Below are 14,355 nucleotides of genomic sequence, written 5' to 3'. Positions count from 1 at the left end.
CCACAGCCCTGATTTGGCAACCTGCTTCAGCCACTGGCTTAGTGATCTTAGGCACCTCATTTCAACATCTCTCAGCCTCAGTTTCCCCATCTGTAAAATGGGGATGATAACGACACCTACCTCCCATGGTTGTTGGTCTTTGGTTGTTGACATTTGGTCCTGGCCTCACATTCACACAGACCTTTGACATAATCCCCAAACGAGGGTGGTGACTATGCAATCCTGGAAGAGCAGTTACAGTATTTAAAGAAGATGGCGTTTATCAGAGCACAGGACAACTGTGTCCCACCACAAGCTCTCACTGCTTATAGGGGCTCTGAATTAAAATTTGTTATAGCTCCTGAGATTATCCTGAGAGTACTGCGATTATATTGCATTGCATTTGTGGGTAGTTCAACGCATTAATATGTCATTGTAAGCATTTAAAATATACACCATTTTGGTAACCCTGGTTTGTCATTTATTCACTTTTTAGTATACCTGAACCCTAAAACAATGCAAGTGTGTGGGCCTCACGCCAAGACTTGGATGGCAGTAGCACGGTCCCTGGCAGTAAATGATGATGATGATGATAATTACATCAATCACATTTATAATCCGATTTACAGTTTCCAGACCCCTTTCACATTCTTCATTCCAACTTCCCACGCATGGCAAGCTCGCTATGTGATTATTTCGTCCCATTTTACGGATGCAAACACTGAGGCCAGACCAAGCAGTGAGAGGCTGCGGCGGAGTCTGGCGGCGAAGGTCTAGGTCTGCGCTTGATGCCTGGGCGGGGCTGGGTGGGGCGGGGCGCCCGGCTGCTCTCAGGTGCGTCTGTCCGCGGAGGAATCCTTCGCTCCACCTGGGCGCGGCGAGGAAATTGCACCATGTATGGGCAGCTACGTCAGAGGGGGCGGACCCGCCGCTGTCTCTGGGGGCCGCCAAGTCCTCCCCTTTTGCCCAACAAAAGTCGGCTACTGGATCGTAGGAAGCGATGAAAAGTTCAGGGCGGACTGACAAAAGGCAGTGCGTCTGGAGAGGTGGAGCCCAGAGTTGTCCAGAACCGCTGCGATACGCCCGCTCTCCGCTCCCACCCCCAGTGGAAGTGGTTCAGCCCGAGGACTTCTCATTCATAAAAAGAAAAGACTCCGCTAGGAGCGAGTGAGTCAGAACCGAAGCCGCCGACGCGGACCCCACAAGGCAGCCAGCCCAGGGCATGTTCCGAGACTACGGGGAACCCGGGCCGAGCTCCGGGGCCGGTGGTGCGTACGGCGGCCCGGCGCAGCCCCCGGCGACAGGCCAGCAGGTGAGAGGAACCCGACGCCTGGGATCCCCAGGTGGACAGAGCCTGGGACTGTGCGGGCCGCTCCCGCACACTCGGGGACTGGGACCGGGAACAAGGAGCAGGGAATGGGTCTCGGAGCAGTGGCAGCGGATTATGCCCATTCTCCGCTAAGGGCACTTTCTCCCCCACACCCCAGCGGAACGGGCACGGCGGGCGGAGCAAACATCTGCGGACATCCCCTCTCGCGCTCGTACCCCTTCCCGTCTCTGTCTGCTGTCTATCTGTCCCTCCGTCTCCGTTACCTTCTTTCCTTCTTCCTGTTCATCGCTAATTTCTTTGTCCCATCTACGTCGGAAGGGGACCCCTTAGTCCGGGATTAGTCCTAGCCCCGACAGGATCAGAGAGGGTCTGATCCATCTCGGACTCACTTTCCGAGGTCCGGAGTCTGAGCCGCGGCCGCCGAGACGTCCCTACGCACGGGATCCACCGCCAGGCTAGCGCCGACAGACTGCGAATCCTCGGCAGTCTGTCTGTGATCATCCGTGTGCCTGACCGTTTGTTTGTCCCTCCCCACCGCGTCGCCAAGTCCTCATCCCCATCTCGGCGCAGTGGAGCCTGGTGGGCCCCGGGAGACTGGCCCTTGACCCTTTTACGGGTTGGGGTCGGTGGAAACCGCGAGGTGCCGGAAGTGCGCGAGGTCCTGCAGCGGCAACTCCCGCGCCCCCGACTCTCGGCACCGAACGGCGCCCGCTGAGGGTTGAGGGGGGACCCGGAAGGCTGCAGGTGCCCATTTCCTGTCGAGGGGCCGTGAGCACGTGTCGCTAGGGGAGGGAAGGAGCGGCGTCCGTTCCGCCGAGTCACGGCGGCGAGTCACGGCGGCTGACTCACCCGGAGCGCCCCTCCCTTCCTGGCTCGGAGCGTCCCGGGCCCGGACAACCTCGGGAGCGGGAGATGCCGCCGGCGGCACCTCGGCCCGGAACTGGGGTCACTGGGTCACTGGGCCCGCAGCGCTGAGCCGGGGACACTGCTGTCCAGACTTGCCTGGGCTTGAACCCAGTTCTCCTCCGGAACACTGAGCCCCCATCTCAACCCATTCCACACCTTTCTGGCTGAAAGTATCATGACAGGTAATACCTGGAGCGCATACTGCGCAGCCTTGCGTTGTGATGGGCAGTTTCCACCTCATTTACTTTACCTCACAGAATCCAAGACCCCACTGATTTTAAAACCCACCATTATTTTGTGCCACTAATTTTTTTTTAAAAGTGGCCAATTCAACTATGATTTCAGAGCTACTGAAGGGAACTTGTTAGCATCAGTGAAATGCTGTAATCCTCACCTATGACAGTATTAAAAACAAGGAAACGGAGGCACATTGAAGTTAAATAATTCGCCCTGACAGCCAGTAAATGGCTGAGCTAAGATTAGAACTGGGCTAGCTTGAACCCAGAGCAGTGGCTCTTGCCCACCATGGCCCCTGTGTGTTGGGCACCTGCCAGTTACCAGGCTCTGTCACACACACATTCTCTCACCTGATTCTCACAGTCACCCTCGAAGTTAGGGGCTGTCATTATCCTCTTTATGTAGATGGGACTCAGGCAGGGTGCAAAAGTGGGTAAGAAGAGCCTGGCTGCCTGGGTCCAAACCCCACTTCCCACTTATTGGCTGTGTGTCTAGGGACAACAGTTTTCCTGTCAGAAAATGAAGATACTGTTGTGCAAATTATATGAGTCAGTATTTGTAAAGTGGTTGGGACAGCACCTGGAATTCACACTTTATTACTGGAAGCCCCTCAATCCACAGAGACCTTATCCCTGGCCCTCCATGTCTTATCCCTCAGAAGTTCCACCTCGTGCCAAGCATCAACACTGTGAGTGGCAGCCAGGAGCTGCAGTGGATGGTTCAGCCTCACTTCCTGGGACCCAGCGGCTACCCCAGGCCTCTGGCCTACCCCCAGTACAGTCCCCCACAGCCCCGGCCAGGAGTCATCCGGGCCCTGGGCCAAATTCCAGCAGTGCATCGCCGGCTCTGTGAACAGGTAAGAAGCAGTGGCGTTTGCACGGGTTCTTGTGCCCACAGGGATGCTGAGGTGCAGAGCATAAGCTCTTGCCCAGAACACAGGCTTAGAAGGGGCATGGGGAGAACAGACCCACTGGTGACTACTGGCCAAGACAGAAAGTGATGAGACCCCCTGGGGAGACCCAGAGGGCAAAGCAGTCACTTCTGGATCAAGGAAGGCTTCCTACAGGCCTAGAAGGATTTGAATAGAGAGAAAGATGAAAGAAAAGACATTCCAGGAAGAGAGGATGGCAGGAGAAGGAAAGGAGGTAGCAGTGAGAACATGTAAGGTGTATGTGTGGAAAGTTGTGTGGACAGTAGAGGGTCTCCAGCTGCTGACAGGTATGGAGAGGGCGGGCTTATGCTGTCTATGTTGCTGGGAAGAGAACAGAAAGAGGAGGGTTCCCTTCAGCTACTCTCTGAGGCTCTGTTTCTCTATCTCATTTAATCCTCACGAAAACCCTCTTGGGAATGAACTCTGGTATTCCCCGTTTTACAGCCAAGGAAATGAAGGCACAGAGAGGTAGTCACTTGCCCAAGATCACACAAGTAGTGAGTAATGAGACAGGTCTGTCCAATTCTAAAGTCAGATCTAAAGTCAGTCAAACCACTGTCTCACCAGGAGGTTAAGAGAAGGCTTGAAGCTTAGAGAGCTGGGAACTCTTACCTCCCAGACCAGGGTTCTTAGCAGTACACTGCTAATAAAGTCCGTGCCAAAGTAAATGAATAAGAGCTAGAGGGTCTTTAGGGAGTGGTTCCGCTTTCCTCTCCCTGGGGCATTTTGGTATCTGAGACTATAGTGGGTGAGGTCTGCACGTTAAGGAGCTGGCTCTGACAGCAGAGGAGAGGATGGGGAGGACGTCAGGATCCTAAGAAAGATGTGCCATCGGCCAGGGGTGACTTCCCCAGAAACAGAATGGCTGGCTTTTGTGACCAACTGGAAGGAGACCATGGTGTAAGCCCCAGAGGCAGGCTCCTGGACTTCCTTCAGCCATGATCCTGGGTACTCCTAGACTGAGGCTGTGAGCTGTGAGTGGGGTCCTTTCGGGGGAGGTGGTCTCCATCAGCTGGCCTCTTTCTCAACGTTAAATAGAGTGAGTGGATTTTAATTTCTGTTCTGGAACCACAAACAAGTTATTCGTCTTCTCTGGGCTTCAGTTCCTTACACGAAAAGTTGGGTTAAGAATCTGTATAAACAGATGTAGAGAACAAACGTATGGACACCAAGGGGGGAAAGCAGCAGGGTGGGGGGGCATGTGGGGTGGGATGAACTGGGAGACTGGGATTGACATATATACACTAATATGTATAAAATAGATAACTAATAAGAACCTGCTGCATAAAAAAATAAATAAAATAAAATTTAAATGATTAAAAGGAATCTGTGTAACGCTCTTAGCTGGCACATAGTAGATTCCCGATGAACAACTACTTAGCAGCTCTCATTAGCCCCTCTTGGTGCTTACAGCCCCTGGGGAAGAGGAGACTCGGTTATCAAGAGACTGAAAAGAATGAGGGTCCTTTTAAAAAGAGTGGCCTGGTCCCAGAGGCTCAGGGGAGGAAAGGCCACTTATAGCTGCGGAATGAAAGAAAGCTTCCAGGAACGGCCAGGGTCGGGTGGGGAATCTTAGTTGAGCCTGGGAGAGAAGGAGGGTTAAGGTTTGTAGAAGGACGGGAAGGGCATTCCGAGAGGAATCATAGGAGGCAAAAGCTGGGTGCGAGGAGGAAATATGACTCATCCAAGCTTACTAAAGCGGGGAACCGGTCGGGGTGCAGAGGTCCCAAAACGCAGCCTGAGGGTGCCCCTGCGCTGCCATGCCCTCGGCCAGGCTCCTACCACTGGGCCAGCAGCACAGAGTCCACCTCACTGCTCTCTCTACCCTCCCCAGATCAGCCCCGAGGAGGAGGAACGCCGTCGAGTGAGGCGCGAGAGGAACAAGCTAGCCGCGGCCAAGTGCAGGAACCGGAGGAAAGAACTGACCGACTTCCTGCAGGCGGTGAGCACCGGCGAGTGCGGAGGGTGCCCAGGTCCCGGCCCACCCAACCTCAGAAGGCCCCCAGTTCCCAAGAGCCCGCGGGGCCGCAGGGGGCGCCGGTATATGAAGTCCCCTGCCCCACCCCCGGCTCCCTGTCGGAGGCGCACTCCGACGAGGAAACTGTGATTAAAAATTAATTGCAGGGCTTCCCTGGTGGCGCAGTGGTTGGGAGTCCGCCTGCCGATGCAGGGGACACGGGTTCGTGCCCCGGTCCGGGAAGATCCCACATGCCGTGGAGCGGCTGGGCCCGTGAGCCATGGCCACTGAGCCTGCGCGTCCGGAGCCTGTGCTCCGCAATGGGAGAGGCCACAGCAGTGAGAGGCCCGCGTACCACAAAAAAATTAATTGCAGCGCGTCTCTCTCTGAACAGAGCTGAAGCTGGGACCGACAATGTCCTTCCAAGATGCCCCCCAAGCCTGATGGGAGTCGTGCCCATTTTCTCCCATCGACTCATGGGAGTTGTAGTCCAGACTTGCTGGAGACTCCCCACTCCCTCCCGCCCCCTCGCCACCACCACCCACTTTCCGCGCCCCAACCTTCCAATCACTACCATAGTGGGAGGCTCCGCGGTATTCAGCCCTCATCCTCCTGACTCCTCTCCTGATCGTCCACAGGAGACCGACAAACTGGAGGACGAGAAATCCGGGCTGCAGCGAGAGATTGAGGAGCTGCAGAAACAGAAGGAGCGCCTGGAGCTGGTGCTGGAAGCCCACCGCCCCATCTGCAAAATCCCGGAAGGGGCCAAGGAGAGCGAAACCAGCGGCACAGGCGGTACCAGTGGCACCAGCAGCCCACCAGCCCCCTCCCGCTCTGTGCCTTGTATCTCCCTTTCCCCAGGGCCTGTGCTTGAACCCGAAGCATTGCACACTCCCACGCTCATGACCACACCCTCCCTGACTCCTTTCACCCCCAGTCTGGTCTTCACCTACCCCAGCACACCGGAGCCCTGTGCCTCAGCCCACCGCAGGAGTAGCAGCAGCAGTGGGGACCCCTCTTCTGACCCCCTTGGCTCCCCAACCCTCCTGGCCTTATGAGGCACTCCAGCCCCCACTCCCTGCGGGTGCTACCCTCACCAATATTTCCCTGCCCATTGGTCCAGCTGGCCTGGACCATATCTCATGTCCAACCCCAGCAGATTCTTCTCCATCCCTCCAGATGAGACTGGGCATATTTTGCTTCCTGGTAGTGCCAGCTTGGGGCTACCAAAGCTGCCCACTCTTTCTCTAGAGCTGGCCTCTCTAGCACAATTTGCACTAAGTCAGAGACAAAGTGGTTCCTGTTTGTTGGAGAAAATTCCGGGCAGCTCCCAAGGGACTTTGTAGATTCTCAGAGGTCCTCTGGAGCCCTAAACCCCTGCAGATCACCCCTATAGTCATCATCACCCTCTTCCTGTGATTCACCCAATCCTACCCCTGACAGGAGGTGATGCTCTACCCGCCGAGAACACTAACCCACCCAGCCCCACTGCCAGCAGCACCAGGTTATTGACCCAGGACACTCTGCCAGCCCCTCCTAAATGGAACAGCTCAGGAGGTGCCAGAGGTTTCTATGATGAGCTGACCTGCAGCCCCCAGCTCTGAGAAGACTTTAGCTCCAAGCCTCCACAGCGTGGGCAGCTGCTATTTATTTTCCTAAAGAGAGTATTTTTATACAAACCTGCCAAAATGGAATAAAAGGCTTGCAGCTCTAGCCTGCTCTCATTGGACCCAGAGGCTAAAGGGAGAAGATTTGGAGCCAGAAGCCCTAGGCTCCCATTTCAGCTCCACCAATTCACTACATGACCATGGACAAATTCTTTGATATTTCTGGACCTTGATTTTCTTATCTGACAAGTGAGGCTACTTCTGTTCTGCCTCAGCTCCAGTACTGAGAGGAGGCACAGAAGTGCTATGAGGTGCCAAGCCAAGAGGATTACCATCCTCCTCCTGGTGGGGGCCCACAGTGCTCCCAAAGGAGGGCACTGTTATACCCCTTCCAGCCTCCCGGGAGGCGGCTGAGTGGGTTTCAGGCCCCCAACACCTGCTTCCTGCCCCATTGTCTTGGACAGGAAGGAGCCGGGAAGGGAGCTGGAGCCACTTCAGGGGCTGGATTACGGCCTGTCCTGGGGCCTGATGGGGGGAGCCAGTGGCTTACCCCGGTTCCACATCCCGCCCCAGGATGCAAGTAATGGGGGAGTCAGACACCTTAGTTCTGCAGTCCCTCCAGATGGGAATGGTACCCAGTCTCAACGTTCCCGCCCTCGTCCCAACGCCGGCGAGTCCCAAACAGACGCTGCCCCAGCCATGGGCTCTGCTTCCGCCTCAGTTTATTAGCCTCCACCCAGCCCCCAGCAAGTCCCTCCGCTCCAGCCTCCAGTCCCCCTCCTGCCCCGCCAGCGAGCGCCAGGGGTCCTCCTCAGTGTTAGGGTTTCTAAGTCCATGCCAGCGGCCCCTCGACCTCAGCGGGTGCCGAGGTCCACCGCAATCTCCGCGCTGGAGGAGCAATCCGGGCGGGCGTCGGCGCGAAGCTGTGCCCTCAATCATCTGGGGAGCAGGCCAGGGGCAACTGATCGGGGCTGCCCACGCTGCCGGTACTGGAGCTTCCATCGCCCAGGTCACGGGGACCGCAGGGGGGCAAGGCCAGCTCGGGTGTCGGCCCAGCGCCAGAGCCCCCCGAGCCGCCGGTACCGCCGCGCGGGCCCCACTCCTCGCCCAGCGCCAGGCAGAGCTCCTTAAGGGCCAGGTTCTCCCGCAGCAGCTCCTCCTGGCGGCCTTCCAGCTCGGCCAGCTTCTGCCAACAACCGCCTAGATCCTCGCGCACGGCTCGGGATGCTTGGGTCCCGAAGAGCTGCCACTGGCGAGCGGCTCGCCGCCCGCGCTGGCGCTCCGAGTCCAGGAAGCAGCAGAGGTCGCGCAGCTCGCGGTTCTCGGCCTGTAGGCGCCGGTTGAGCTGCTTGAGCTCGCGGATCTCGCCCAGGTGACCCTGTAGCTGCCGATTCACCTCCTGCATGAGGCGGCCGCGCTGCATCAGAGCCGCCAGACGCGCCGCCTCCTCCCGCCGCAGGCGCCGCACCAGCTCCTCCTTGCCCAGAGCCGCCATCTCTTCATCCGTCAGCTCCTCCAGGCCGCCCGTCTCGGCCTCCATGGCTGCTCAAGCCTCTGGAGCATCGCCTGCCCGCCGCCGCGGCCCAGGAGCCCCACGACGAGCTCCTCGCCGCTGGGGCTCAGGCACCCGCTCCGTGGACAGGCTGTGGTAGAGATAGCTTAGGCTGCAGCAGCCGCGCGGGGGTGGGCACGCGGCGGGGCGCGCGCCGGGTCGGGACTGCATGGCGTCAAGGAAGAACAGCCAATCCGAGCCAGCTCCCTCGGAAGGGGGCGGTGCCAAGGAGCCGGGAGCAAGGCCCTTCCCCGCCCACTCTGGACCGCGGAGTCCCCGACTCTCGCGGACACTCGGTACCCGCGTCACCGACCTCCGCGGCAGTCAACAGCAAACTAGAAGCTTCGTACCTTCCAATTCGAAACCTCCTCAAGCTCGAGCTCCCTCTGAGAACCAAGATTCGGGGGTCGGCCCCCGACTTTCCTGCCCACCCCCGGGCGAAATCCAGACGGATCGCCTTTCCTTCCTTCCTAGCTTTGCTCGAACTCAAGAGTCTCGGCTCACTGAGCATCGCTCCCAGTCCACGGAAACATAAGTCCAAACGTCCTGGCTCACCATCAGCCTATTCTCCCTCTCACGGACCGTGTCCTGCCCAGTGGGAGGGGCATACAAGGGATTCTTTTGTTCAATAAACTATTATTGTATGTAAGGCTTATAGAGAAACAAACTTGATCAATATCCTTATACTGTCCTTAAAGAGATCGTAATCTGGCAGAGGAGACGAGCTGCGTTAAACAAAAAGCAAATGGAAGAAGAGCACATTTTGAGGGACCGCCCCCTACCTGCAAAAGGTTTCCCAAAAGAGGTGATATCCGAGGGGCCCTGAAAGATGCATAGGACTTTGGCAAGTAATGAGAGAGCTATTTCAAGGAGAGGGAATAGCATGATGAAAATCGCTGGGGTCTGAAAGAGCCTTGCTGCTTTGGAAACCGTGAGAGTAGCTTGTTTTTTGGGTTTTTTGTTTATTTGTTTGTTTTGGAAAGGCAGGTGCTTAGAGATAGTGGTAAGAGAGGAAGGGAGGTAACAAAGGTAATCAGAAGCCAGATTTTTAAGAGTTTTCAATACTAGGCTGGAGCATTTACACAGGCCAGTAAGAATTTAAGCAGGAGAGTAACATTTTTAAATATGTATTTTGTAAAAAAGGTTGTTTGGACGGCTTTGTGTGGGATGGACCACAGGGAGGGGATGTAGGCAGAGAGATTACTAAGAACACTGTGTCAATGGGCAAGGAGAGCTATGCAGGAGTGGGCTGGGACAGTGCCAGTGGGGGTGGAGAGGACAGAACAGATACTAGAAATATTCAGAAGGCAAATCGGCAGAACTGAATGTAGGGAGAGAGGAGTCTGGGAGAAAGCCCAGGTTTCTGGTATGAGAACCGCGTGGATGGTGGGGCTGTCACCAAGATAGGAATGCAGGAAAGAAACAGATTCGGGAGACCGACAGGTCTGTCTGGCTTTTGAAGGTCCTGTGGGGGACAGAGTGGAGTCACACATAGGTGGCCGTCTGGATGTGTACTTGCAGACAGAGCTCTAAGCTGCAGAATAAGAGAGGTCATTAGTGTGTGTCGGGGGGGTTAAAACCATGGGAACAGGTGCCCCATGTTCGGAGAGGGGCTCGTCTGCAGGATGGACTGAGGGGCTCCCACCCAGCAAGGGCCCTTGAGGATGAGCCAGACACCTTTTTTTCAGAGAAAAGACTTAGGATAGAGCCCAGTGGAGCCCCTAAATTTAGGATACAGGTCAAAGTAGGGAGGCCCCGAAAAGGGCAGAGAAAAACCAGAAGGATGTGAGGGTAGAGGTTGCCGGGATAGGTCAAACTGGCCGGAGACCTTGACTCTGGACGCCCTCCCGCTAACCTGGCCGGGGTGAGGGTGGGGTGGGGTGGGGACTGAGAGCCTGAGATTCCCCCTCCCGCGGGGAGGAGGGAGGGGCTACTCCACTGCCTCCGCCTCTTTCCTCGCCGCTCCTGCCCCGACTCGCTGTGTCCCGGAAGTGGTCCTTTTCTGGCTCCGGGTGCCGGGAGCCGAATGCCTGTGCTCACGGAAGTGGCTCGGCGGCGGCGCGCCGGGCCCGGGCAGTGCGTGCTCCTGCTGGGGCGCTGCGGTAGCGCCCGGGTCCCGGCGTTGCCATGACCAGCGAGCTGGACATCTTCGTGGGGAACACGACCCTCATCGACGAGGACGTGTATCGCCTCTGGCTGGACGGTTATTCGGGTCTGTGGGGGACCGTCTGTGGGTGCCGGTTTGGCGGAGCTATTGTTTTGGATGGGAGAGCGGGCAGAGCCAGGAGTAGGCATCCTATAGGGCAGTGGGCAGAGGCCTGGGAGTACCGAATACATAGGGGTCGGGGCTGGAATCCCTGAAGGGCCTCTGGGGTCGGCGGGGCGGCGCCTGATGCTAGCGCTCACTTCCTAGTGAGCGACGCGGTGGCCCTGAGGGTGCGCTCGGGAATCCTGGAGCAGACCGGCGCCACAGCAGCGGTGCTGCAGAGCGACACCATGGACCACTACCGTACTTTCCAAATGCTTGAGCGCCTGCTACACGCCCCGCCCAAGCTGCTGCACCAGCTCATCTTTCAGATCCCGCCCTCTCGACAGGCGCTGCTCATCGAGAGGTGCTCACCTGGCGGGATGGTGGGGACGCCAACCAGTCTGGCCATATACCCATTCTGCAGGCTGAAAATGAGGCCCAGGGAGGGACGGGGCTTATCTAGGCCGGGAGAAAGTTGAGAGCAGAAGGGGCCAAACCCAGGTCCTGCCAGTTCTCCTTTCACCTCCTTTATGGAAAGTCAGCAGTGTCCCCTGACTCCTCACAGGTACTATGCCTTTGACGAGGCCTTTGTGCGGGAGGTGCTGGGCAAGAAGCTGTCCAAGGGCACTAAGAAAGACCTGGATGACATCAGCACCAAAACAGGCATCACCCTCAAGAGCTGCCGGAGACAGGTGGACACCACACTCATCTGCATCCCACCCCTTCACACCATCCCTTTGGTCGCTGCCCCACCTCCAGGCTCCTCCAGCACCTCGGTGGCAGTGGCTTCATATCCACTCTGCTCTCTTTTTGGCCCTTGCAAGCCATCCCCTACTCTTCAGCCAGAGTGACCTCTCAGAAGCCCAGATCTGACCTTAGCTTTCCTGGGGCTTAGCCAGGAGGGTCAGTTTCAGCACAAATTAGTGAAGAACTGGAGAGCATGATGCTAAAATGGGGGTGACTTTATTGATAAGAGTGAGTAAACATGTATCCAAGGCAAGATGGCAGAAGCTGGTGAACACTTGTTGAATTGATAACAGGTATTAATAATTAATAGTTTGTTGAAGGAATAACAGATGCTCCATCAGTGTCTGTTGACTGGATAGGTGGGTAGGTGATAGAGGGACGTTCACTAAACAGCTTATTGGGTGAGCAACCTCTGACCAGTCCTCTCTCCTCCTCTAACTGCCCTGCAGTTTGACAACTTTAAGCGAGTCTTCAAGGTGGTGGAGGAAATGCGGGGCTCCCTGGTCGATAACATCCAGCAACACTTCCTCCTGTCCGACCGGCTGGCCAGGTGAGGGGCTAGATGAGGAGCCAGCTGCCTCCCCCTCCTTGCGCCCTGAGGCTGGTCCATGTTCCCCACACCAACCCGCTTGACCTCCTGGCTGGGCTGGGGGGATGGTTATCCCACTCCTGGTCTGTACTTTGGATCAGACTGGCCTGGGTTTGAATCCCAGCCCGGCCATTCACCAACTGGGCTGTTGTGAGGTGCCACATGGAAAGCCCATGATGGCACAGCCCCTGGGGCTTAGTATGTACTCAGTGAATGGTAGCTGTTACCCTGTGGTCTCCCATTGTGTCCCTTAGGAGACCTGGGCTGAAACCTTCTCTTTCCCCAGATGAGGAGGCCCAGAGAAAAGTGACTTGAAACACATCACACAGTGAGTTAGGGTAGAGAGAGGCCAGAACTCGGATGCCCAGCCAGTGTTGCAGGTGGGAGCTGCTTGCTAAGAAGGAATTTCAAGCCCTGATGGGCCCACTCTCCCCTCCCTGCAGGGACTATGCAGCCATCGTCTTCTTTGCCAACAATCGCTTTGAGACGGGGAAGAAAAAACTGCAGTATCTGAGCTTTGGGGACTTTGCCTTCTGTGCTGAGCTCATGATCCAGAACTGGACCCTCGGAGCCGTCGGTGAGGCCCCCACCGACCCAGGTGCCTGGACGCCTCCTCACCTTCTCAGGGCCTGGCTTCCCACCAGCGGTTTCTCCTGCAGGCCCCCGTTCCCAGCATCCTTTCTTCTTCAGGGCCCCTCCCCAGCCACTTCTGCTCCCAGTCCGGTGTTCCCACCCACACGTCTGCAGACAGAGGGCCCACGGCTTCCCTATGGCTTGGGGCCAGTCACTCCACGTCCCTCACACTCCACTTGCTCTTTTATCTCATGGGGCGCAATGAGGTGGTGGGGGAGGAAGGCTCGGGATGTCACAGGAGGGGTTTTTATCTCCCACCCCAACTCCCTTCATGGACCTCACTCAGACCCCCAAGCGGATGACATGGACATGGACTTAGACAAGGAGTTTCTCCAGGACTTGAAGGAGCTCAAGGTGCTTGTGGCTGACAAGGACCTTCTGGACCTGCACAAGAGGTGACCCTTGGGGTCTATGGGGCGGGGCCTGAAGTGGGGGCCCAGGCGACTCTGGGCTTGACCCTGTCTCCCTGCAGCCTGGTGTGCACTGCCCTCCGGGGAAAGCTCGGGGTCTTCTCTGAGATGGAAGCCAACTTCAAGGTCTGTGGCCCAATCCAGCCTCTGTCTCATTGGCATCGTCAGCCTCCAGAGCACTGTCCCCTCCGGGCAGCTCTGCTCATGCCTGAGATTGACCGGCAGGTGGCGCTGCTGCTCCCTCTGCCTGCCTATGAAGGGGGAGCCAGCTCTTAAACAATGGGGAGTTATTTGATTGAGGGAGGTGGATAGATTTGGGCTCAGCCCCCAGCCTCTTGGGCAGAAGGCAGAACTCCCAGGCTCCCTGCCCCACAGAACCTGTCCCGGGGGCTGGTGAATGTGGCCGCCAAGCTGACCCACAATAAGGATGTCAGAGACCTGTTTGTGGACCTTGTGGAGAAGGTGAGCTGTCCTGCCCGCTGCCCTCTGATCCCCATCCTGGCCTGTCCCTGGGCTGTACCAGTGCTAGATGTTACCTCGGACCCACAGTTCGTGGAACCCTGCCGCTCCGACCACTGGCCGTTGAATGATGTGCGACTCTTCCTGAATCAGTACGCGGCATCGGTCCACTCCCTGGATGGCTTCCGGTGAGACACCCCAGGCTTCCTCACTCTGCCGGCCTCCTTCTGGGGCCTAGCCCTCCTGCAGACTCAGAGTTCCCTGTTCTGTCGCCCTGGAGGTGGAAGTCTGTGTTGACTAGAGTCTCAGCTCCACCTCTTGGAAGCTGTGACCCTGACTCTGGACAGGTTCCTTAAGCTCTCCTTTCCTCAGTCCCCTCGTACATAAGCTGGGGGTGATAATGATGAGGATCATAGGGATATTGTGAGGATCAAACAAGTGAAGGTGTAGAGAGCACTTAGAGCAGTGTCATGACACGAGGGGGATACAGTAAACGCCAGCCGATCCCGTTACTGTTATCATTGCAGGCACCAGGCCCTCTGGGACCGCTACATGGGCACCCTCCGTGGCTGCCTCCTGCGTCTCTGTCATGACTGAGGCCCTCTCCCCCTGCCCTGCCCACAATGACAATAAAGTTGCCATGACTTTGGAGGAGGCTGTGAGTGGGTACAATTATGGGTCCGCGTGCGGGAGTGTGTGCAGGTTGCACGCGTGTGTCTCTGAGTGTCACAGTGTCTAAGGATGTATGTGTCCGTTGGCCCCGCAGGGAC

The 14,355-nt window shown here is 57.1% G+C and overlaps 3 protein-coding genes across 9 annotated transcripts; 2 read left to right on the top strand and 1 right to left on the bottom strand.

Annotated features, from left to right (window-relative positions):
• Window positions 1–438: 438 nt before the first annotated feature.
• FOSL1 (FOS like 1, AP-1 transcription factor subunit) lies at window positions 439–9,148 on the top strand. 5 transcript variants are annotated; one of them, XM_032641040.1, is made up of 5 exons: window positions 439–1,291; window positions 3,111–3,308; window positions 5,218–5,325; window positions 5,979–6,135; window positions 6,784–7,053. In XM_032641040.1, exons 1-5 carry the CDS (start codon window positions 1,202–1,204, stop codon window positions 6,942–6,944), a joined length of 714 nt encoding a protein of 237 aa, XP_032496931.1. In that variant the 5' UTR covers window positions 439–1,201; the 3' UTR covers window positions 6,945–7,053. The 5 variants fall into 5 exon arrangements, with proteins under 5 accessions (XP_032496931.1, XP_032496930.1, XP_032496932.1 ...); XM_032641043.1 differs by adding an exon at window positions 1,707–2,397 and having other exon boundaries at window positions 449–1,291; window positions 3,114–3,308; window positions 5,979–7,053; XM_032641042.1 differs by adding an exon at window positions 1,707–2,397 and having other exon boundaries at window positions 791–1,291; window positions 5,979–7,053.
• CCDC85B (coiled-coil domain containing 85B) lies at window positions 6,748–10,340 on the bottom strand. Its single transcript, XM_032641044.1, has one exon. The coding sequence runs from the start codon at window positions 8,485–8,487 to the stop codon at window positions 7,879–7,881; it is 609 nt and encodes a 202-aa protein (XP_032496935.1). The 5' UTR covers window positions 8,488–10,340; the 3' UTR covers window positions 6,748–7,878.
• Window positions 10,341–10,424: 84 nt separating this feature from the next.
• FIBP (FGF1 intracellular binding protein) lies at window positions 10,425–14,234 on the top strand. 3 transcript variants are annotated; one of them, XM_032638949.1, is made up of 10 exons: window positions 10,432–10,711; window positions 10,913–11,111; window positions 11,313–11,439; window positions 11,944–12,044; window positions 12,527–12,681; window positions 13,003–13,111; window positions 13,189–13,252; window positions 13,502–13,588; window positions 13,676–13,773; window positions 14,113–14,234. In XM_032638949.1, exons 1-10 carry the CDS (start codon window positions 10,627–10,629, stop codon window positions 14,180–14,182), a joined length of 1,095 nt encoding a protein of 364 aa, XP_032494840.1. In that variant the 5' UTR covers window positions 10,432–10,626; the 3' UTR covers window positions 14,183–14,234. The 3 variants fall into 3 exon arrangements, with proteins under 3 accessions (XP_032494839.1, XP_032494840.1, XP_032494841.1); XM_032638950.1 differs by having other exon boundaries at window positions 10,447–10,711; window positions 12,527–12,660; XM_032638948.1 differs by having other exon boundaries at window positions 10,425–10,711; window positions 12,527–12,660; window positions 13,502–13,773.
• The last annotated feature ends 121 nt before the right edge of the window (window positions 14,235–14,355 follow it).

The sequence above is a fragment of the Phocoena sinus genome, chromosome 8 (genome assembly GCF_008692025.1).
Source record: "Phocoena sinus isolate mPhoSin1 chromosome 8, mPhoSin1.pri, whole genome shotgun sequence".
Lineage (NCBI taxonomy): Eukaryota > Metazoa > Chordata > Mammalia > Artiodactyla > Phocoenidae > Phocoena > Phocoena sinus.
This window is presented reverse-complemented; position numbering and strand designations above follow the sequence as displayed.

Coding starts and splice junctions, on each gene's coding strand:
- FIBP (XM_032638948.1), top strand. CDS start 10,627: ATGACCAGCGAGCTGGACATCTTCGTGGGGAACACGACCCTCATCGAC. Junction 11,440..11,943: donor TCAAGAGCTGCCGGAGACAG/GTGGACACCACA, acceptor ACTGCCCTGCAG/TTTGACAACTTTAAGCGAGT. Junction 13,253..13,501: donor AGATGGAAGCCAACTTCAAG/GTCTGTGGCCCA, acceptor CCTGCCCCACAG/AACCTGTCCCGGGGGCTGGT.
- CCDC85B (XM_032641044.1), bottom strand. CDS start 8,487: ATGGAGGCCGAGACGGGCGGCCTGGAGGAGCTGACGGATGAAGAGATG.
- FOSL1 (XM_032641039.1), top strand. CDS start 1,202: ATGTTCCGAGACTACGGGGAACCCGGGCCGAGCTCCGGGGCCGGTGGT. Junction 1,292..3,110: donor CCCCGGCGACAGGCCAGCAG/GTGAGAGGAACC, acceptor CTTATCCCTCAG/AAGTTCCACCTCGTGCCAAG. Junction 5,326..5,978: donor TGACCGACTTCCTGCAGGCG/GTGAGCACCGGC, acceptor GATCGTCCACAG/GAGACCGACAAACTGGAGGA.